At 60.5% G+C, this 22,094-nt stretch overlaps 1 protein-coding gene across 1 annotated transcript; it reads left to right on the forward strand.

The window, feature by feature from the left end:
- Nucleotides 1–6,548: 6,548 nt before the first annotated feature.
- Nucleotides 6,549–22,094, forward strand: LOC308186664 (adenylate cyclase type 10-like; the record flags this gene model as incomplete). The annotated part of the gene is made up of 23 exons (XM_080608784.1): nt 6,549–6,699; nt 6,955–7,059; nt 9,238–9,276; nt 9,610–9,753; nt 10,510–10,712; nt 11,161–11,254; nt 11,570–11,658; nt 12,230–12,421; nt 12,637–12,758; nt 13,385–13,461; nt 14,271–14,460; nt 15,380–15,572; nt 15,901–15,987; nt 16,441–16,613; nt 17,401–17,537; nt 18,179–18,310; nt 18,906–19,160; nt 19,305–19,568; nt 19,855–19,906; nt 20,155–20,377; nt 20,748–20,855; nt 21,029–21,141; nt 21,881–22,094. The coding sequence occupies 23 exons, from the start codon at nt 6,549–6,551 to the stop codon at nt 22,092–22,094; spliced, it is 3,357 nt and encodes a 1,118-aa protein (XP_080464910.1).

The following is a 22,094-nucleotide window of genomic DNA, read 5'->3' on the forward strand; positions in this document are numbered from 1 at the left end:
TCAAACAGCGGGCAGTGCAGCCTCACGCTGCCCCCCTGTGCGGTCCCTGGGCCTTTGGGTAGAAAGCAGCTTGTGCCGAGGGATGCACCTGCTGGCACGTTTCGGATGAGGCCAGGGGTGCCTGGGAACAGAGAGATGTGAACAGGGAGGACGGGCTTAACAAGGGAAGGAAGGCAGTCTGGAGTGACCTCCAGGGACGGGATGGGGTTGGGTTAAGGTGTGCGTGCGGGGCGGGGAGCGTGATGATGAGGAGGCGCAGAGTTGCGATAGTCCTTCTCCTGCTGGTGCCTGGCATCACTTCCCCCCCCCTCGGTGCCGTAGTGCCAGCACACCCTCTGTAGCGGTCGGCTGCCCCTGGCAGCACTTCTTCATTTGCGCACTTCCATGCCGGCAGCCCTTCCAGCACCAGCTCCCTTCCTCTGAGGAGGCGGACGTGTCTCAGCCGCCACCCCACTTTCCCCTGCCCAGCCTGACTTGGTGCTCTACAGCCGTGCCTCTGGGCTCAGCAGTTTCTCTTGTGTGCCAGGAGGAAGAAGCTCGCCTGGATGCTTCAGCAGACCCGCTGCCTCTCCTTACTGGGGCACCTCTACAGCCTGGAGGGCACATCAGGAGGACGGAGGTTCTCCCGCCTGGCAGCTCTCATGAAAGCCAACAGGGACGGGAGAATGGACTCCTCTCAGGAAGAAGACTCCCTCTCCGCCAACTGCCTTTGCGTCCCTCCTCTTCTTAGTGTGTCTTAATAAAACATCTGTTGTCTTACGGTGGTGGTTGTCGGGGCTCGCCAGGGGAGGTTCAGGTTGGAAATAAGAAGAAAGTTCTTCTCAGAAAGGGAGAGCTCGCTCCCACAGCGAGAGATGCGGGGCACTGAAGAAGGCCCGTCAGCACAAGCTGCATTGCCGGGGAGGCGGTCTGAAGGCTCCCTTGGGGCCCGTGTGGGCACCTGGAGGGAGACGGCATGGTCAGGGTGGGACACGGGCAGCTGCCAGGGGCTGGCACCGGTCTGCAGGGCAGGCAGAGCGCTGCTGCCACCGTGCCAGCATTGGCCTCAAGACCGGGGCGGGGAGCCACGGGCCAGGCTGCTCTGTGCCCACAGAGGCCCGTCCCACCCCCACTGGGGGGCACAGAACCCCCAGCGCTGTTGCGACCGCTGGGCTGGTGCCCGGGCAGCTCAGCCTTCCCCCCCTCCCCGCCCCACTGGGTGTCCCCTCGCCTTCTTCTCCGCTCCCAGTTTGCCATCGGGCAGGTGCCTCCCCTCCAGCCTTGCTCAGGGCAGGTATTTCCTCCCCGAGACGGCGTGGGGTGCGTTTTTCTGCCGTTTCCCTTTGTGGGTTTCCGGGAAAACGGTTTGGGAAGAGGGAGAGGCACAGGCACAGGGAGAGGAGAGGAACGGCACGGGGGGGGCGTTCCGGAGTCCCCGCGGGGTCAGGTGGGCTGCTCCGTCCCGAGGCATGCTGGGAGCTGTAGTCCTGTCTGCAGCTCCCTTCCCAGGCTGGTGGGGCTGGAGGCCGTGCTGGCTCCTGCAAGCCCTGGCAGGGGCTGCACCCCTCTGCGTGGCCCAGGGCACTGTGCGGGCCAGGGTTTCTGCAGTGAGCACGCTGGCAGCTCCAGGGTGCTCATGCCCAAGAGAGCAAGGGAGCATTCAGCCTAGACATCTGGCGGGTCCCTGTGCGTAACATGGGGTCGACAACTGTTGGGCGCCACACCACTGGCCTCAGACACCTGCACGCACAGCTGGGATGCCCGTGAAAACTCTAGTGCCTAGGTATCCGTGGCTACGCACCACTGCTGAGCACTGCTGGGAGCAGGCAGGGCGGGCCTGGAAAACGCCCGTGCCCACCTTCTCGGCCCCTGACAGCTCTAGGGCTGCAGGAAGCCTCCCAGCGGGCTGTTCTGTGGAGGGCGGCGTGTGGGGCTGGATGTGGGGCAGGGAGAGGCCCCTCCGCTCTGGCCCTTTGTGTGGGTGGAGGCGCAGCAAGGGCAAAACGGCTGTGGTGGGCCTGGTGCACGCACGGAGGGGCTCCGCACCTTTCTTCTGGATTCAGGAGCTTCGGCCCCAGGGTGAGGCACGTTCAGAGGGAGCCTTGCTAACAGCCCGTGCCCCTGATGCGCAGGCCCTCCTGAGGGGTGTTGCCCCCTCAAGCGACCGCTCAGCTTAGAAATCCCCACCTGAGCCACACACTGGTTCTGGTCATGCAGGTGGAAGAAGAGGGGGAGGAGGGTGCTCTGCACTTGCTTCTTCATCTCCGTTTCATGGGTGCCCTCTGCCACCTCCATGGCGTCCTTGCAGAGAAGGATGGAGAGCTCTCTCACGCAGCTGGACTCCTGGTGAGACAGAACAAGTGAGGACCTCAGTCCAGGCTCTTCCGAGCTCACAGTGAGCAAGGGGTCGGTGTGGCTGATAGGGAGACACGCTCCTGGCTCCCACTCTGCAGTGAGCTGTGGTAGGTAAGGCCGAGCGTGCAGGCAGTGCAAAATGGCTCAGGACGCAGGAAGGGCAAGGCAGTGGGTTGCAGATGCTCCACCCTGGGGCTGGCAAGGGGACACGTGGCAAGGGGAGAAGCTGCCACGGGCAGCGAGGGGCCGAGGAGAAGTTGCCGTTGTGGAGCACACGTCTGCAGGGCTCTGCACAGGGAGGGACTGCCCCAGCCGGAGAGCCCAAGAAGCACCAAGCAAAACATTTCCAGCACGTGCCCAGGGGTCGTGGTGGGAGAAGAATTCGCAGGCCAGTGAGACATGCGGAGAGGGACGCACCACCCCCAGGCCACGTTCACGTGTCCCGTGGCCACGCTGGCCAAACCTCCGGCTTGCCCACCAGCCTTACGTTTTCAAAGAGGGGCAGGAGCCTCTCAGGCAGCTGCAGAGCGATGGGGCCAGCCACCTGCCCATCTGCCAGGCAGAGTGCGTTGCGGAGGACAGTCAGGGCCTTCATACTGATGGCGCCGTCGGCATCCTGCAGTTGCTGCATGACCTCTGGCAGCAGGCCTTGCAGAGTTACTGCCTGCATGAAACACAGCAGTTCTTTTTCAGGATCACCGAGGACCACTCCAGCAGAAGCCCTTTGCTTACAGCGGGCGCAGCCCAGGGCAGAGGTCTGTCTCCAGGCCAGCACGGAGCATGCTGAGGCCCCTCGGGACAGAAGGCTGCTGCGTTGGGTTGCAGAAGCAGCCACTTGTGTCAGCCTGGCCCCGTGTGGGGGCTCATCTTCCCAACCTCAGCAGGATGACTGCTCTGGGTAGAGTGCTCCTGCAGCTGAGGCAGCCCCGCGCTGGCCGGCCTGGGGCCTGGCATTGACCTCTTCCTGGCACAGCAGGAGGTGCCTTTGAGCGGACACCGGTGCCGCTCTCCTCGTGCTGCACAGTCCAGGGGCTGGCCAGAAGCGCTCAGGGGCCGATGAAGAAGGCAGTGAGAGCAGTGGAGCCACTACCGCCCCTCCCGATTCCTGGCAAAGTCCAAGCAAGCCTCTGCGGGCAACAGCGCCTGCAGGCCAGCCCCAGGTGGGTGCCGCCACTTGGCCCAGATGCCCCCACTCACTGTCTTGGGTCTCGTAGGCAGCACGACGACGCTTGTGACCGCCATCCTACGCAGCACCAAGGACTGACTGTGCATGTGTGACTGAAGAAGGGTCAGGATGCAGTCATCGATGTGCTGCTCAAAGTCTACGCAGTCCAGCAACTGAAAGACACTCAGCAGGCCCGTGAGAGCCTGGCCCAGCCGGCAGGACTCCTGGCAGTACGCTGAATCACCCCTCCCACACAGCTCGGGGCAAGGGCCCCGGAGCCAGTCACAGCTCTGCCTCGCGGCACGCAGCGCAGCTCCCTCGCCTGCTGCTTCTGCCCGCTGAACCACTTGCAGCCTTTTGCTCCCCGGACTTTCGGAAGAGGTTGTGTGCAGGGAGCTGCCCCCCAGGACGGACAAAATGCAAATGCTTCAGGCCCGGTCCCTCAGTGGAAAAGGCCCCAGTGACTGGGAGGAGAGCGCAGTCACCAGCCCAGCTCCATCAGACTGGCAACTTGGCCCCTCCCCTATCTGCCAGACAGCCCAGAGTTTCAAGACACCTTGGAGAGGCACCACTTGCCGCTAGGCCCTACCTCCGTGAAGACAGCCATGGCGACGATCTCCTTGTGCTTCCGTCTCTGGCAGAGACCCGTGACTGCCTCTTCAAACATCGAGGCACAGTAGAGTGGTGCTTTGCTTCGCAGAGCCCTGGCCAGGGGAAGAACGCATTGGTAGCACCAAGCTGGGCAAACGAACCTCCTTGGGACTGCGCTGCCAGCGCTAGCTGCTATCCCATGGGCCAGGCCAGGGCAAGGCTTGCATTTCTGCGCTCTGCTTCAGCAGCTGGTGCTATCCGCTTGAGGAGAGGCCGCCCGCCCTTCGCCATACACCTTGCCTTTGCAAGCATGGAGGGTGACGAGCATAGATGTGCTCGGTTTACTGAGAGACGCCCCGCCTACACGCAAGTTGTGGCCTTCCAACAGATGCCATTTCCTGACCGCTTTGGATCCCCAGGCCCCCGGGCCTTCCCATGCTCGCTGGCCACCCTTCCGGCTGCTCTGCCACACAGCTGCAGCGCAGGCTGTGGCACTGCCTGCAGAGCCAGCCCCAGCACTCTCCTGTCCCGCTGGTCTCCGAGGAAGGGGCGCTTTGGAAGGTGACACGTCCTGCGAGTCCTCCTCCTGCACCGGGCAACAGCAGCCCTTCTCCCAGGAACTCTCAGAGGCAGCGGCATGGAAATCACAGAATGGACCATAGAATGGCTCGGGTCGGAAGGGACCTTAAAGATCAAAGCGGCCACTCCCCCTGTCGGTCTCTTCTGAGATCCCTCCGTCACCAGCGCTCAGGGTCAGCGTTGTCCCTCGGACCCCTGGGCACACCCCAGCAGCCACGAGGAAGGGGATCACGTGGGGCCCTCCACCTCCGGGAGAAGAATGCCAGGGGAGACAAGGACAACTGATGAGGCGCTCACCTAGTCAGCACAGCGACACCTGTGTGGAAGGTCTCAGGGCTTAAAAGCATGTCCCAGCCACCCTGCGTCTGGATGTCTTCAACCAAAGCGGCACCCTTCAGGTGCTGGAAAAGCGCTCTCATGGTCATCACAGCAGTCCTGCATGCAGAGCACAGCGTGCGTCACATGTGGAGCCCCGGCCCTGGCTCTGGCCTGGGGCACAGACCTGGCAGTGGGGATGGAGCACCTGAGAAAGCTGCCCGGGGGCCACATGCGCTCCCCCGTCTGACTGCTGCTCATGCTGAAGTCCTGCAGCGTGCACTCGTGGGTGAAGGAGATCTGGAAGAGCACGGCAACGTAGAACTTGTGGAACAGGGACTGCGCAACGCCTTTGCTGGAGGGCAGCTGGAAGATCTTGTGCATGGCACTGGTTACCTGCAGAAAACAGCCAGGCGCAGCTCTCAGTGCACGGATGTCCCTGCAGCACTGTCAGAGACACCAGGGCAGAGCCTGCTGCCTGGCTGCCTGGCCTGGGGCCCAGCCCCAGCGACTCTCTGGGGTCGGCTCTGCTTTGTGTCACGGGCAAGCCAGCTTTTCGTATCCAGAGCAAAGGCCCCAGCAGTCCCCGGGGGTCCTGCCAGCTGCCCTGGGCTCCCTGGGCCACACCTTGCAGCCTGCTTGGGCCAGGGAGCCGCCCGGCCCCGGGCTGCCCAGCAAGGCAGGAGCAGGTGGGGAGGGAGGAGGACGGAGAGTGGCAGCGCCGGGGCGGGCTCCGTGCCTGTGCGCAGTGGGGCCCCAGCAGTGCACGTGGCCCTGCTGGGCTCTGGCTCCCGGGCCTCCTGACTGGGGAGCCCCAGGGGAGGCTGTCGTTCGGGAACAGGGGAAGAGTGGAGGAGGGGACGGGGAGGGGAGTGCAGCCCCGCTGGGGGTGAGCGAGGCCTGCTCCAGGAACTCACAGCCCAGGAGCGGACGCAGCTGTGCTGTGGGCCGAAGCCATCGTGCTCAGGCCCTGTGTGTTGCATCAGCAGGCTTCTCAGCACGTCCTCTGCAACGCGGGGCTCGGAGACCATCGTCTGCCACATGGCCGTGGCAACCCTGCAGAGACAAAGCATGCTGTCGGTGGGGCCACCCCAGCCACCGCCCCTCGGCCTGTGCCGGCCCTGGGCGTCCTGAGCTGTGCCAGAGGTGGATGGGTGGGCCCCATACCCATCGCACCACGGGAAGGCCTCCAGCAGGCCCTGGACCGCATGCTCGGGGTCCAAGGAGGTGATCTGGAAAAGGGTCCTGTTCAGGCTGTCCAGGAGTGACTCCTTGCTGACCGACACCAGGCAGTCGTGGATGATCTGCATGACCCATGGCACCTGGACGAGAGACGAGGGAGAATGGAGCAGAGCACAGCCATGGCCCCAGCTGCCACCAGCAAATGCTTCCCTCCTGTGGCTCTTTGCCAGCCCCACCTTAAATCCCCACCTGAGCCACACACTGGTTCTAGTCATGCAGGTAGAAGAAGAGGGGGAGGAGGGTGCTCTGCACTTGCTTCTTGCAAGGTACCGCAGGGCGGTACCATGGGGGCACTTGCCCCCGGTACCACAGGGCGCTGATCATGGCATCTGCCTGGGAGAGGAAATACCTGTACTCTGAGCTGGGGAAAAGAGCTGTGCTCCTCCCCGATCTCCGTCTTTCTGAGGACTTCATCTGGGACAACTTGGTCCCCAAGGTTATCGTGGAAGTGCTGTTCTTAGCGGATTTTGCAGGTGGGCTGGGCACGGTGGAGCCTCCACAGAAACGAGCCATTGGGGCACACCAGGCCCTCGGGAGCCCTGGCCCGTAGATGGCACAGCTATCTTGGCACCGTTGAGGACTCCTGCTGTGATGGCTAAAGAGAGCATGGGTTGGCTTCTCTTGCGATGCAGCGACTGACGGGCGCTTGGGCTTGGCAGAACGGGACTGGCTGCCAGGTCCTTTGGCCCACGTAGACATGTCCTGATCTCTGTGTGTCCTTCCTGCAGGTTTCACTGCGTTTTCAGAGAAGTGCGTCCAGCAGAGCGGCGCAGACAGAGGTGCTGACGAGCTGGCGCAAACGCTCAATGACTACAAGTGTGACGTTTTGGAGGGTAAGAGCCATGCTGCCAGGCTGTTGGACATCGTGCCCTGAGGCTGCTTGCCGAGGGCAGAGGCAGCCTTGCTGCTCCGCCTGCTCCTGCCTCCTTGGAAGGGCTGTGGAGCTCACTGCGGCCTGGGGGGACAGTGGGAGCCGTGGGGCTGCCGTGGCGAGGCAGGAGCGCAGCAGGTCTCTTCTGCTGCCCACTGTGACCAGGGAGGCCCAGCGGACTGGAGGCTGGCAGACGTGCCTCCAGGCGACAGGAAGGGCTGGAAGGACTTTCCAGGGAATTACAGGCCTGTCAGTCTGACGTCGGTATCAGGGCAGGTTACGGAGCAGGTGATCCTGAGTGCTGTGACACGGCACGTGCGTGTGCCTCCAATGGAGGGATCAGAAGCAGCCGGCATGGGGTTTTGAAGGCTCGGTCCCTCCTGACTACCCTGATCAACTATGACAAGGTGACCCGCTTAGTAGAGGAGGGAGAGGCTCTGGACGTTGTCTGCCTGGCTTTTTATAAAGCGTTTCATACCGCTGCCCACAGTATTCTCCCGGAGAAACTGGCTGCTCATATATATGCTGCCTGGGCGTATGTACTGTTTGCTGAGTAAAGAAGTGGCTGGATGGCTGGGCTCAAAGAGTCCTAGCAAGTGGCATTCAATCCAGGTTCAATCCAGTTGGTGGCTGGACACCAGTGGCATTCTCCAGGGCTCTGTACCAGGGCCTTTTTTGTTTAACATTTTCATCAGTGACCAGGAGGGAGGAGGGGATTGAATGCACCCTCCATCAGTAAGTTTGCAGACGATTCCAAGTTAGGCACGATGGTTGACTGGCTTGAGGGTGGGAAGGCTTTGCCGAGGTGGGCTGGGCCAAGTCCAGCCACGTGCCACTGAACAAGGCTAAGTGCTGGGTCCTGTGCTTGGCTCACAGCAACCTAATGCAGCCGCATAGGCCTGGGGAAGGGTGGCTGGAAATGTGCCCAGTAGAAAAGGATGTGGGGTTGCTGGTCGGCGGCCAGCTGAACATGTGCCAGCAGCGTGCGCGGGTGTCTAGAAAGGCCGATGGCATCCCGGCCTGCATGAGAACTAGTGTGGCCAGCAGGGCTAGGGAAGTGATAGCTCTTGGACACGGCAGCGGTGAGCCCGCACCTCGAATACTGCGTTCAGTTTGGGGCCCCGACCGCAAGAAGGATGTTTGAGTCGCTTGCGTGTGTACAGAGAAGAGCATCAAAGCCGGTGAAGGGACTAGAAAACAGGAGTTACGAGGAGCGGCTGAGGGCATTGTGGTTGTTTAGTCTGGAGAAGAGGAGGCTGAGGGGAGACCTCACTGCGCTTTCCACCTCCTTGCAAGGAGGCTGCAGCGCGGAGGCAGTCGGTCTCTTTTCTCAGGTGAGAAGAGATAGGCCATTAGGAGAGGGTCTCAATTTGGGGCAGGTTGTGCTTGGGTCGGGTATTAGGAAGAATTTCTTCATGGAGGGTGTGGTCGAGCATTGGAACAGCCTGCCCAGTTAAGTGATGGAGTCCCAGTCCCTGCAGCTATTTAAGAGATGCGTGGACATGGCACTAAGGTACATGGTTTAGTGCTGGGGACTCAGTAGGCCAGGTGGATGGTCGGACTTGATGATCTCGAAGGCCTTTTCCAACCTAGATCGTTCTCTGATTGCATGAGCAAGGGGACACCCTCTTTCTCAGCATCTGCCTCTGTGCTTGCAGAGAGACAGTTCCAGTTCCACGATGGAACACCGCTTTGGTGCCATTAGGACCCCGGGCAGGCTGGGGGCATCCAGTGAGTGCCAGCGTGCCAGTGACCTAGGGATGCTGGCACTGACATCTGTGTGTGGCCCTCATGAGCCCCTTATCCTGGGGGATGTCTCTGACCGTGAGCATGTGGTGGCCACCACTTTGGCAGCATTTGCAAGTGTCCCCGCTCAGAGACCTTCACCAGGCATCTGGACGTGGCCCCAGGCAGGTGGCTCTGGGTGGCTCGGCTTGAGTGGAGACGGGGGTGCGGGACTGGAGCAGATAATCTCCAGAGGTGCCTTCCAGCTTGCAGCGTACTGTGCTTGTGTAGCATCCCACGGCACTGCCTCCCAGCTCGCTGTGCAGGGGCCAGGGCTGTGGCCACAGTGGCTTGCCCCACGGCTTCCAGAAGAAGGCACCCCCATAACTCTGCCTTCCCTTCTCTTTCTCCGCAGATGTGCTGGATTTTGGAGGAGACATCCTGAAGTTTGGAGGTGTGTCCTTAGGAGGAGGCTGCCTCCGTGTCCTGCTGCTGTGCAGTGTTTCCCGCGGGAGCCGCTTGCTCTGTGCTCTGGCGTGATGGAGCAGCTCTCTGGCCGCTGCAGCTGCGGAGGAGTGCCGGGCAGAGGGTCCCCCCGCCACCCACCCTCTTCCTCTGCCGCCCTGGCTGGTGCTGTGGCTGGCCCGGCAGAGGGGAGGGGTCCCTGTGGCCAGGGTGCCGTCCCTCAGGAGGATGCCCTCCCACAAGCCCATCTTCCTCTGCACGCCGGCTGGCCGCTTGCTGCTGTCCCTCAGGAGAGCCTTCACCTTCCCCTCCCTTTCCCCAGGGGATGCTGTGCTGGTGCTGTGGAGAGCATCGGAAGCTCAGCTGCCTCAGACCATCGGCCTGGTGCTGCAGTGTTGCCAGCAAATCCAGAAGAAGCATGGCACTCGTGACACGCACGTGGGTGTGAAGCTCCAGCTGAAGATAGGTATGGGCGCTGCTGGGTCAGCTGTGCCACGTGCACAGCCCTGGCACTCTCCAGTGCTGCTGGCTGCTTCTTGCCTCCAGAGCAAGGCCGGCACCTCTGCAGGGGCCAGCGCCAATGGAAAGCCTCCCCTGCCAGCATTCCACACCGAGTCCCTGCACAGGCACTTTTGCCCTGCCTGCCGCTTGGGTAAGGCACGCGTCGGCTCTGGGAAGCTGCCTCATGTTCCGGCAGCCAAGCAGCCAAGGGTTGGTGTTGCTGAGAAGGATTGTCGCAAATGAGCAGGCGACAGCAGCGGACTGCAGCCTTCCTTACATCACCTGTGTCTCCCTGCTTGCTTTTGTTCCACCTCTTCACCTCATCTTCACCTCAAGCTCCACCCTTCCCCACTATCTGAGAGCCTCCCATCTTTCCTCAAGCAGACAGCTACAACCTGCGTGCCATCAAAAAGAGCAGGCACTGATCAAACCTGCTGTTCTGCTGGGCTGGTGGCACAGGCAGCAGGGTGAGATGCCCGGCAGTGCCAACACATCGTCAGCGTCGACTTCTTTGGTGTCTTTGCAGACACCAATTCTAATTTACAGTAGAATATCTAATGTAAATCTCCTTCTTTTTAGTCTAAAACCATTACTCCTCCCCCCTCCCTAATGCCCGTCTCCAGGCTGGGTTTCAGCTGAGCTGCTGGCCAGCTGAGGTGCTGGGGGGCCATAGAGGTCAAAAGCTCCCCGGTGTCAGTGCTTCTTCTCGCTCTCTCCCCAGGGATCTCCGCAGGGCAAATGACCTTACTGACTGCCGGAGACAGGGAGCAGCATTACTTCATCTGCAGCCAGGCCCTGGATGAAGTTATGGAGGCCCAAAACCTTGCGGTTAAAAGTGAAGTGATCCTCTCACCCACCTGCTGGGAGCTGTGTGAGCAGGAACAGATCCAGACCAAGCTTCTTGGTGGCAAACGGTCTCTGAAGGTAGGTGGACGGGTTGGCCTCTAGAGCCTTTCTGAAGACCCGCACCCGGAAGGGAAGGAGGCAGGTGCTAGAAGGCTGAGGCGCTGGACGTGGAGAGAGTTGTAGCCGTAAGGGTTGGTGGAGAGCTGAAGCAGTTGCCCTTCCACCTCAGGGGTAACTCTGGGTTGTGTTTGCTTGGCGTGAGGGGCCGAGGGAAGCACGGGAAGGGTCTGGGCCCCCGTGGGTCGCCGCAGCTGTCCTTGAGAGCTGGGGCATGCTTGGGTGATGCCTGCGTGGCTCTGGTCCTTCTGAGGAGGCACTTCTGTCCCAGCTGAAAATCCAGAGAAGTGGGCTTGCTGCACCAAGAGCTTCTGCCCTTCTCTGGAAAGTGAGAGTGGAGGGGCCGGCTGTGTCTCCTGGGGCTCCTTGGGGCGGCCAGTGGCAGTACTTTCCTTCTGCGTGTCTGCAGGTTCTGAGGATGGAGCACAGGTCTGGATCGGAACGCCAAGATGCTGCAGGCCGCTTTGACCAACACGCGAAGATGCGGCATTTGGAAAGGATAAGTGAGTCCCTGCTTCACCGTGTTCTGGGACTGGCGGGAAAAGTGGGGCCTGCCTGCTTCAGAGTTCCAGGGAGGAACTCCCTCTGCCCTCTTCCACCTTTCAGTCGACGTTCGTGCCTTTGGCCCTCCTGTGCTTCAGCTGAGGCTGTCGCTGCCGCCCCCTCCTGCCAGGGGACGGCTCCGGCCGAGCAGCTGCAGAGGGGAGCAGGAGGAAACACCAAAGAATCTCTGCTCTGCTTTGCCCAGCGCCAGCCCCGTCTTTCAGCCCCCTTCTAGTCCCGTCCTGCCAGTGAAGGCCTGCGTTTGCTTCCCTTAGGGCAACGAAGGCCAGCTCTTATCATGTCCAGTGATCGAAAAGTGGCAGCAAGGCTGAAGAAGCACATACCGGCAGCCGCTCTCAGGAAGGTAAGGCCACCGCTGCTGGAGGCTGCATTTTGGGAGGGCAGAAGAAGGTGTGCATTGCAGGGGTGGAGCTCTCGTGAAAACAGACAAACGAAAGGAAAAGCAGCCTGAGGCGGGAACCCAGGGGAACTGACGCCAGGGCTAGTGGTGCTGCATGTGCCAGGAAACTGCCCGTTTTGTGCTGCTCCTCAAAGAGGCGCGGGTGGCGGGAGGTGGCCTTCCCTCTGCCTTTTCCACGACTCTTGTTCTGGACGTGCTGTGGGCACGAGGCGAGGACAAGCGGGCGAGTCTGCTCAAGTCCCTGGGACGTGCCAGAGGGTCGCCCCTCGCGGCCGTACTTGTCACAAGATGGGGTGTTGCTGGAACATTCCCCTCCTTTGTCGTTTGTGCTATGACTGTGCTATGACCTGCCTGCCGCGGGCTGGCCTGCGATTGGCACCGAGCAGAGGACTTACCCTTCCTCCAGTAGTACCTGGTATTGCGAGCACGCCTGCTCTCCCTTGGTGTATGGCACGGGCCCAGAGGAACCCCCGGGAGAACAGGCTGGCAAAGCTGTCGTGCTCTTCCCTTCCAGATGGATGAGGATGTGCCGCTGCACCTGTGGTCTGAGCTACGGCCAGTCACCAGCCTCTTTGTCCAGCTGCAGTTTTCTGCAGAGGCCAGCTTACTGGATCTTAGGAGGGGCCTCTCTAACGCCAACAGGATCATTTCAGCAATCCTCAGTCCTCACAAGGGCGAAATCAACAAAAGCCTCCTGTTTGATAAGGTGAGCGTGGGGGAGCAATCCCACCCCCAGAGGGTGGCCCTTGTCTGTTTAGTGGAGAGGGACTGAGAAGCAGCTCTGCCTTGCCGGTGGGATCAGTCCTCTGTGGCTTTGTGTTGACCTGCAGCTGTGCTGGTCTCCCTGGCGACTGCAGCGGAACGACATTAGCTGCTGGCCATGGGCACTGTAACCAGATGTGTTGCATCCGTCCTCTGCAGGGCTGCACGTTCCTCTGTGTGTTGGGACTGTCTGGAGCAAAGCTGCAGCACGAGAGCATCCATGCCTTGGAAAGCGCTCTTCAGATCGTCAGCATGTGCTCCGCGTCGCTGAGGAAACTTGAGTGAGTGTGTGGCAGCGTTGCAGGGCGTGCGTGCTGCCTGGGACAGCGCAAGGGGGCTGACCAGCAAGAGACGTGGCCTCCTGGCTTGGCCTCCTTTGTCCCTGGCAGGATTGAGGCAGCACCCTGAGAGGCAGCAGGCGGCCCCTGGGCTTAGCTCAGGGCAGCCAGGCGCAGGCCCTCCAAGCAGAGCCTGCCAGTCGTGGTGCTGGAGCGAGCCCTCACCAGGGCACGAGGCTCCTTGGTGCCAGAGGCAGGCCCCTCTGGGCAACAGGGCCAGGAACAGGGCTCGGGCCCAGCCCCGTGATCTCAAGCCGCTGGCATTGTAGGTGCTCTGTGGGCAGCACCTGCTTTCCTCCACTAATGAGAGGGGCTGTGGCCTGCTGCAGGTCGCAGCCATCGTGCCTCAGGGGAAGGGTCCAAGCCATCTTGCGTGCGCCCTCCCCGTGTCCCTTGTGAGCGGGGTGTGTTGCGCCCCGAGCTCTCCAAGTCCCCAAGACACGCACTGGCTGTGGGACAGCAGGTGGCCCTGGCTGGCGCCAAGGGGAGATGTGGGAAGGGGCGGAGCGGGGCGAGCAGGTCTGCGCCTGGGGCGCCACTGACTTTGCGCTTCTCTCCCCGTGTGCCAGGGCAGTGTCCGTTGGGGTCACCAGCGGGACGGTGTTCTGCGGCCTCTGTGGCCACCCTGAGAGGGCCGAACATACAGGTACCGCACCTTAGTCTGAAGAGTGGGAGGCTGGCGTGGGTGCGCTTAAGGATGTCAGTCATGAAGAGACGGGCAGGCTGGGGCAAGCACATATGCCACAGGCTGCTGGTGGCGGCCCAGATGGCACCGGTCTCCACCTGAGGTGGGAGAATGGGCTCAGAGACTTGTGGTTCCCGCTGGGTCCGCTTGCCCTGCCGCTGGGTTGACCTGTGCCTGAGGGTGTAGTCCCAAAGCTGGGGAAAAAAAAAACACAAGGAAACCTTGAGGAATATAGGGAGGCCTTGAGCTAGCAGAAGCAAGGAAGATATGGGATAAAAGGTAAAAACAAGAAGGAGAACAACAGCTCCAGACTGACCTATAGTAACCTTTTGCTCATTAAGGGTCATAAACATATTAAAAAACATACCCATCAAAATGCTAATGTATGCTGATGTGGGATTTGGTGTCCCCTCCTCCCCCGCTCTTCCTCTGTAATGTGCAAACTCCGTAGACATAAGTTAGGTGAGCTGTAATAGCCAATCAAAAGTAGCCAAAGAGATAGCTTTCACAAGTTTGCTGTGTATAAATAACGGTGATTCAAGTCTGAAGTGTGCTGGCTTTGCAAAAGATCGCCAAGCACCTGACTCTGCAGAGTTATATAATTAGTTATTTAATTAAAAGACCTTCGTGTGGATTTCAGCTCTGTGTGCTTATTGGTGCAGTCCACTGGGCATGCACCTATGGACAACAAGGGGAAGTAGCCCTTGGCCTTGAAGGGTGGGGCAAGGCCGCTTTCCTAACCATGTCAACGTGTTCTCTCTCTGTGGCAGTGATTGGCCATAAGGTGAACTTGGCTGCACGCTTGATGGTGCACTACCCTAGGCTGGTGTCCTGTGATGAAGCCACCTCCGCAGCCTCTCGCCTGCCCGGTTGCTTCTTCAAGGAGTTGCCGGAGACAAAGCTGAAAGGCGTTACCAATCCCGGCCATATCTATCAATATGTGGGAATCGCCGAGAAGTGGTGAGTGTCTTCCGAGCCATCTGGATGGGGGCACAGGGACCCCAAGGGTGCAACCTTGGCCGGCAAAGAGGAGCTGTGCAGCAAGAGACCAGCCTGGTCTCCCGCAGACATCCCTTCCCCGTGGCCAGGAAGATTCAAAGGCCTGGCACGGGTCTGCTTTGTACCTCTCTGCCTTTCTGTCTCCTGCTGCTAAGAGAGCCGGGAGTGATGCCAGTGGGGTGGGGAAGGTTGTCCTGGCTTTGGAGACGCACGCTAGCCGTGCAGGCTTTGTCCAAGCGGCTTTCCGCTGGGCTCCCTGCGCTGTGCTTGCTCCACTACGTGCAAGGCTACGGCAGAGGTCATTCTGACGCAAGGAGGAATTTTTTCCCAGCTCCTTCTGCGCAGGAAGCTTTGGGTCAGTCATGTCGCCCTGGGGAAAGGTGGGCCACTGGGCCACTCTTCCTCCTGTCTGCCTGCTCAGTTCTCAGGTGTCCCTCTGGGCCATGGTTGGAGGACCTTTTGAATGTTAACGTTGCTGTCTCTTGAAAACTATCAAAAGACTTGAGCCAAAGGTGCCAGATGCTTGGTGTCCTGAGCCACTAAGTGACACAGGTCCTCCTTTCCAAGAGGCTTCTTTTGCTTGTCCAGGGTGGCAAAGCAGTCTACTAGCCTACAGCACACCCCGGCTTCTTTGCCCCATCTGGGTTTTCTTTGGTTTTGGCCTCTGGCGAGGCCTCTGGCCTCTGGCCTGACGTTCGTGGAAGACTGCGATGCCTCTGCCCTGTGCCTGGCCCTCCTCCCCCACCCCCGGGACTGCGCACCCTGCGTTCCTTTGCAGTAAGAACCAGGCGGCGTGAATCTCTAGCTCTCCTGTCTTGGCAGGCGTGGGCTACTGGGGGCCTTTTCTGCAGCTCAGGTGCCTTTTGCTTTTGCACCGCAGGGTTGTCACCGTGGAACTGACCGAGGCCAACGTGAGGCAGCCCTTCTCTGCCATCCGTATGCTGGTGGCCAGGGCTCTGGGCCTGCAGGCGGGTGAAACGTGCGAGGACAGGCAGCGCACCCTGCAGGCCAAGCTCCAAGGGGCGATAGAAGAGAGCAGATATTGCCTCCTCAATGACATTCTCCTCGTCAAGGTGGGAGCGAGAGGGTGAGACTGCCTCCTGAGGTAGTCTGGTTGTTGTCTGGGTGTTCCGCTGGGCAGGCTTAGCTCCGGGCTGGGAGCCGCGGGGCTCATAGCACCGCGTTCTGATTCCTGGGTCCGGGGAGGCTCCCTGTCTGTGGTGACTTCATGTCCTGCGCATGAGCCAGGTGTCTTGGTCAGCACCCTGGAAAGGCCAGTGAAGAGAGGCTCGTGTTGACCTCATGCAAAAGCAGAGGCGCTTTGTTCTGCCGTCGAGCTTGGTGGATAGGCATGCCTGGTCCCAGGATGATGTTTCTTTCTGACTCTGCTTTCCCGTCCAGTTTGCCGTCCCGGACAAGATTCGCAAGATGCATGACACTCCAAGGAAAAGGGAGTTGCACCTGACTTGTATGCAAGTGCTACAGAAGGTGAGCGTTCCTCCTTCCACCTGGGTCAGAGAAAGAAAACAACCCTGCCCGCTGCAGGCTCCACATCAGAGCGGCCTGAGTGGGCAGCAGGACGATGTGCCAGGGTCATCGCCCTTCAGGGCCCAGGAGCCCCTCCTCCCAGAAGCCCCTCTCGAGCCCTCCCCATATGCCTAGTAGCTCGCCTCCTGTTAAGTTGGAGGGTATGTGCCCTGGAGGAGGATTGACGCCTTCTGCGTTCCTTTGCCCAAGTTCCCTCCTTCAGAAGGGCAAGTGGTGCTTGAGGAGACCTTAAAGTCTCGCAGAAATGAACAGCCAGTAAGCTTCTGAAGAGGGAAGCGGCTGGGGAGAGACTTCTGAGTATTCTCCGTCTCCGGAGAGAGGGGCTACATTTCCTCCCCTAGAAGACGCTTGAGAATCCACCAGACCCCACACAGAACCGTCTGCTTTTTTCAGACCCTTGGAGGAGAATTCGGCATATTTGTCATCGACAACGCCCACTTCATCGACCCTGCCTCCTGGATTATCATGTGGCCCGTGCTCCAAAGCGTCACGCTCTTTATGGTCATGAGCTTAGCTCCTGGCCACGAGAGAACGGAGAGCTTTTTCAAAGCTGCAGCACAATGTCTGTGAGCACAATGTCCCAGAGAATCAGCTGTCTTCATCTGGAAGAGCTGAAACCTGCAGCTGTGGTGCAGAAAGCCTGCCAGGACCTTGGAGTGGTCAGCATCCCCAGGGATCTAGCAAGGTATGTTGCAGGCCAGGGAGTTCTTCCGGAGGGGCTGGACCTACGCCGCCCACGGAAGGAAGTTGCCCCGCAGGAAAGGAAGCACGGGGCCTTCTGGCAGCATCCTTGACTCCCGCAAGGACCTGGGTTTCTCCTTAAGACTCACCACAGCAGGCGGGAGCTAAGAATAGGCAGCTCCCAAGATGCAGCACGCGGGCAGTGACAGCCCTTTGCTGTTGCAGAGGAGGGAGGGCAAGGCAGGGAGGAAAGGGGAGAGAAGAGGAGAGAGGAGAGCAGAGGGAGGTGGGTGCCCAAGCCTTAGCGTGGCTGAGGCGTGCAAAAGGCTTTGACCTATGTGGCCAGGCTGCAGGAGGGATTCCCAGGAGCAGGGGTCCAGCCAGCTGCCAGAGCAGATCTGGGCTCCTGAGGACAGGGAAGGTCAGGCTTGCTGCGTTGTGCTTTGGACATTGTCCACGACCATTTCCCCACGGACTCCAGCAAACGGTGTAGGGTCAGGGGGTCCCAAACGCCCAAGCCAGTGGGAGGACCGCCCCCTTCTGAAGTGCGCCGTAGCTGTGACGAAGAGGCTGGTTACCCTGTGAGGCTGAGTGACTCGCCGCCCGCCCATCAGAACTGTGTCGCACCGTACTTCCCTGGTGTTGGTCACTGCTGGCTCTGCTCCTGCCCAGGTTCCTGATCCAAAGAAGCTCTGGCATCCCATATTACTGCGAGGAACTGCTGCGCTGCCTGCGTTGCAACAACATGCGCTTGTTCCGCACTGGGAGGCAGGACAAAAAAGCAGAGGACGACTGGGAGGGCTTGATCGGTAAGCACTCTTGTTGCGCACTGGCTAGATGCTGTTGCACCTCCCTCCCCCCCGCACGACCGTGTCCTGTGGCTCTCCAGTGAGTCTGGGCAGAGTCCGATCTGGCAGCAGGACAGAACTTGATCTGGCTGAGGCGTGGGCTCCCGCACACCTTGCTGTCACCTTGGCAAGCCACCAGCTCCCTTGAGAAGAAAGCCCTTCTGCAGGAGAGGGACAGACCTGGGAAACTGTAATCCAAAACCATAAATGCCCGCAAAGGCGCTGGGAACTGAGGAGCTTGGCAGTAATGCAAGAGCACTAATTGCAAGAGCAATGCCAAGCAGAGTGCTGTTGCCCTGGGGACAGCCTGCATGGGCTTTGCTTTTTGGATTATCACCGGCAATTTCCCTGGCTGTGGGAGGTAGCGCGGTCAAAGGCAGCAACTACTGCGTTCTGTCGCGGGACGTTCATTCAGTACAGCTGGGCAGCTGGTGTGAAGGCGGAAAAAGAGTTGCAAGGGCGATGCAAACAAAAACACTGCAGTGGAAACCGGTTTGCCCCGCTCACTGACCGCATTCGGTGCGGGCCATGAAGCGCACCCGACCGTGACAGGTTGGACTTGCCCCACCTTGTTCATGCGCTCCCTCTCTCTCTCTCCCCAGCTTCTGCAGTCGAGACTTCACACCTCGTCTCAGCCACCTCAAGCTCCAGTGCTGGGAATAACAGCGGCAGGGTCTGCACCATCAGACCAGACGTCAGCCTGGAGACCACCGTGCTGCCGGCCACCTTGAAAGGTGAGCGGCTGAGTTCGCGGCTGTGCTGGGGTCCTTTCCTGGGGTGCACATGAGAGAGGGGCTGGGCATCGGCATGCTGTGGAGTCACCCGCTCAGCCGGGGGGTCCGTGCCAGGAAAGCGACTCCGGTCTGAGCAGAAAGAGCTCTGTGCTTAAGGGCACAGATGTCCCCCTCCGGGCTGTGGACCAGCTGTGAGCCTACCTGTGAGGCGCACAGCAGTTGCGGGGAGCTCCAAGTCCAGCTCTGAGGTGGTGAAAGCGCTCTCTGTTCTCTGTGTGCACTGCTGGGCGTCAGCCTAGTTCAGCTCTGCTAGGTCGCATCGCGGGTCGCATGTACCCGCAGGATCGTGCCCTCCCCATCCTTGGTGGAGGAGCGCTTGTCTGGGTCTCTCTTATCCCTGGGCCTTGTGGCCTGTGGTTGCCAGAGGAGTGGAGCCATCCTGAAGACATTCCCCTGGGCTGCGATTGCCCAGCAGGTGCCATCTTGAGGAAGAGAGGCCAAAGTCTACCCTGTTTCCGATGGTGGAACTGTCCAGCCTCTCCAAGCTCAGGCTCTGGGACACAAAAGAGAGAGACGTTTTGCTTCTTCTTGACAGAGATTGCGCTGGCTGAGCTGGACCGGATCACGCTGAAGAAGCAGATGGCTTTGAAGTTTGCGGCCATCACAGGGCCGGTGTTTACCACCCAGCTGCTGGCTCACATCCTGCCCACCTGCATCAGGCAGCAGATGAATTACTTGTTGGACGTGCTGGTGAGCGACAACATCATTAAGTGGCTGAAGGACACAGGGGTGCCCAGAGACGTCCAAGATGCTAGAGAGGAGCCGTCCACCTCTCAGCAGGCAGGGAGCGGTAAGTGGTGGCAGTAACGTAGACCCAGGAGCGCTGTAGCTGAAAGGGGCCTTCCCCCACCAGCTTTGCACAGAGGGAAATTCCCAGCGGCTGTTGAGAATGCCTCTACCACTCTGTCTGAGGCCACGATCCATTGCCTTGCAGGGGCGGAGAGGCCGTCTATGAGCGAGGAGACCACAGAGTGGCGGGCTGGCGTCCTGGCCTTCTGTGCCCCGCTGCTGCGGGAGGCAGCCTACGAGCTGTGGCCCGAGAGACAGAGGGCCAACGCGCAGCGCAAGCGTGCTGCGTTCCTGGAGAAGCACGCGCACAAATGCCGGAGCTGCCACGGAGGGGACTTTGTGGCCTTCCACCGCTTTGCCGTCCCCAGGATGGGGAAAACTGCCAGGGCTCTGCGGACGAGGATGACTGGCACAGCTGGGAGGCCTTGGTGCTCGCTGGAGAACAGCTGAGGAAGGACAGGACTCACACCCCTGAGGGTAGGCTGTGTGCGTGCTGCGGAGCCCCCTCCCTCTGGAAGCCCAGGCCCTTGTGCTGGGGACCTGGTGGGCCCCAGCTTGCCAGGGATGAGCCAGGGGACGAGGATGATCACCGCAGCTCTTGTGCCCTGGGTCTGCTCGGCAGGAGCCTTGCAAGCCCGCAGCTCTTAGCCCGGGCTACGTGGGGAGGTCCTTGACACGCTCTCTCTTCTTCCCAGGTAGTGCAAATGCCCTGCAGCAGCAGCAGGCTTTCTCGGAGGAGGAGTTGAGGTGAGGAGACAAGGTTCTGATGATTGTGGAAACCAGTGAGCTCCAGAGCAGACAGATGGAGCTCTGCCGTTTGGCTGCTGGCTGGGACTCCAGCTCTGGGACGAGGAGGCTGGCTGTGGGGTGGGAGCTGGGATGAGACAGCAGGAAACTGGGCTTTTGTTGCTACCTGTAGGGAGAGCAGGGTCATCTCAGGTGATGCTCATCCGCTCTTTGCTCTCTTCTTTTCCTGGCATCCTGCCGCTGACCAGAGCGTCAGAGCGGTTTCCACCAGCGGGCGAGTGGACAACTGCGCAGCCCAGCAGGACCGAAGAGAAGGACGGTGGCGAGTGTTCCTGCAAATGCGAAGCCATCATCGAATCAGTGCTTGTGCCTTTGGCTCGCCACTATGTGGCAATAGGCAACGCTTCCCAAGCCTTCTATTACCTGCTGGAGTGTGCGGCTGCCTACCTGCACGTCTCCAACAGCTACATGGTGAGTGGCCCTGCTTGCCAGCACGCACCGCACCTGGAGTCCACTGCAACAGGACACGCCGGCTAAGGGGCCTCCCAAAAGAAACAGCGGGGGCAGAGCCGGACTGTTTCCTGCGCTTTGCCTCTCCCGCAGCAAGAGACACGGGGCACTCAAGCAGGCCCGTCAGCACAAGCTGCATTACCTGGGAGGCGGTCTGAAGGCTCCCTTGGTGCCTGAGCTCCGAGCCCACGGGGCACTGTGCTAGGGCAGGGATCGCGTGGGGAGATGCGGGCCCTCCTAAGGCAGGTGCCACAGGAGGCAAGAGGGAAGGACGGAGCTGGCCAGGGGCTCTGCACCGATGCTCACCTGCTGCCTGTGTGCTTGCTCGAAGGCCCTTATGAAGCTGAACGAAGCGGAGGCCCTGAGGAACTCCATGGAGAAGACAGCAACTGCGTTAGACTGCTTTGAGGAGGCGACCTTCTTCAGCCTCAAAGGGGAGGTAAAGCGGCAGGGTGACGCAGAGGGGTGTCCTGGAGGATGGAGCCGGATGCTTTCCCTTCTTGCAGGGGGCGTCCCTGCTATAGGCAGCCCCTGGTACATTTCTGCAGCCTCTGCAGGAGGAGAGGCTTGGGAAAGCGGTCCGTGTCTGCCCGTCTCCCTCTTCCTGTGCAGGTCTGCTGTAATCTAGGATGCGTGAGGCTGGCCAAGAAAACGACCAGGCGGGCGCTGAGCCTTCTGAAAAAGCAATTCCCTCAGACGCGCGCCGGAGCCTTTGTCAAGTCTCTGTGGGAAAGGTTTCAGGGTGCTCTTTGTGCCCCAAACAGAAGAACACCCTCCCTTCCGCCAGAGGCTCGGTAAGCAGCAGAAGGGAGCACATGGGAAAGGAAGAGTATTCTGGTGCCAGGCATTCAGGCCCAGGCCTGCCTGGACTTCAGGCCATACCTACGCTGTCCCATAGCTCATTAGCAGGACCGAGGCATTAAGGCACGACGTGTGAGTCAAACAGCGGGCAGTGCAGCCTCACGCTGCCCCCCTGTGCGGTCCCTGGGCCTTTGGGTAGAAAGCAGCTTGTGCCGAGGGATGCACCTGCTGGCACGTTTCGGATGAGGCCAGGGGTGCCTGGGAACAGAGAGATGTGAACAGGGAGGACGGGCTTAACAAGGGAAGGAAGGCAGTCTGGAGTGACCTCCAGGGACGGGATGGGGTTGGGTTAAGGTGTGCGTGCGGGGCGGGGAGCGTGATGATGAGGAGGCGCAGAGTTGCGATAGTCCTTCTCCTGCTGGTGCCTGGCATCACTTCCCCCCCCCTCGGTGCCGTAGTGCCAGCACACCCTCTGTAGCGGTCGGCTGCCCCTGGCAGCACTTCTTCATTTGCCCACTTCCATGCCGGCAGCCCTTCCAGCACCAGCTCCCTTCCTCTGAGGAGGCGGACGTGTCTCAGCCGCCACCCCACTTTCCCCTGCCCAGCCTGACTTGGTGCTCTACAGCCGTGCCTCTGGGCTCAGCAGTTTCTCTTGTGTGCCAGGAGGAAGAAGCTCGCCTGGATGCTTCAGCAGACCCGCTGCCTCTCCTTACTGGGGCACCTCTACAGCCTGGAGGGCACATCAGGAGGACGGAGGTTCTCCCGCCTGGCAGCTCTCATGAAAGCCAACAGGGACGGGAGAATGGACTCCTCTCAGGAAGAAGACTCCCTCTCCGCCAACTGCCTTTGCGTCCCTCCTCTTCTTAGTGTGTCTTAA

This window comes from Anser brachyrhynchus (assembly GCF_964034855.1).
Source record: "Anser brachyrhynchus genome assembly, contig: SCAFFOLD_120, whole genome shotgun sequence".
NCBI lineage: Eukaryota > Metazoa > Chordata > Aves > Anseriformes > Anatidae > Anser > Anser brachyrhynchus.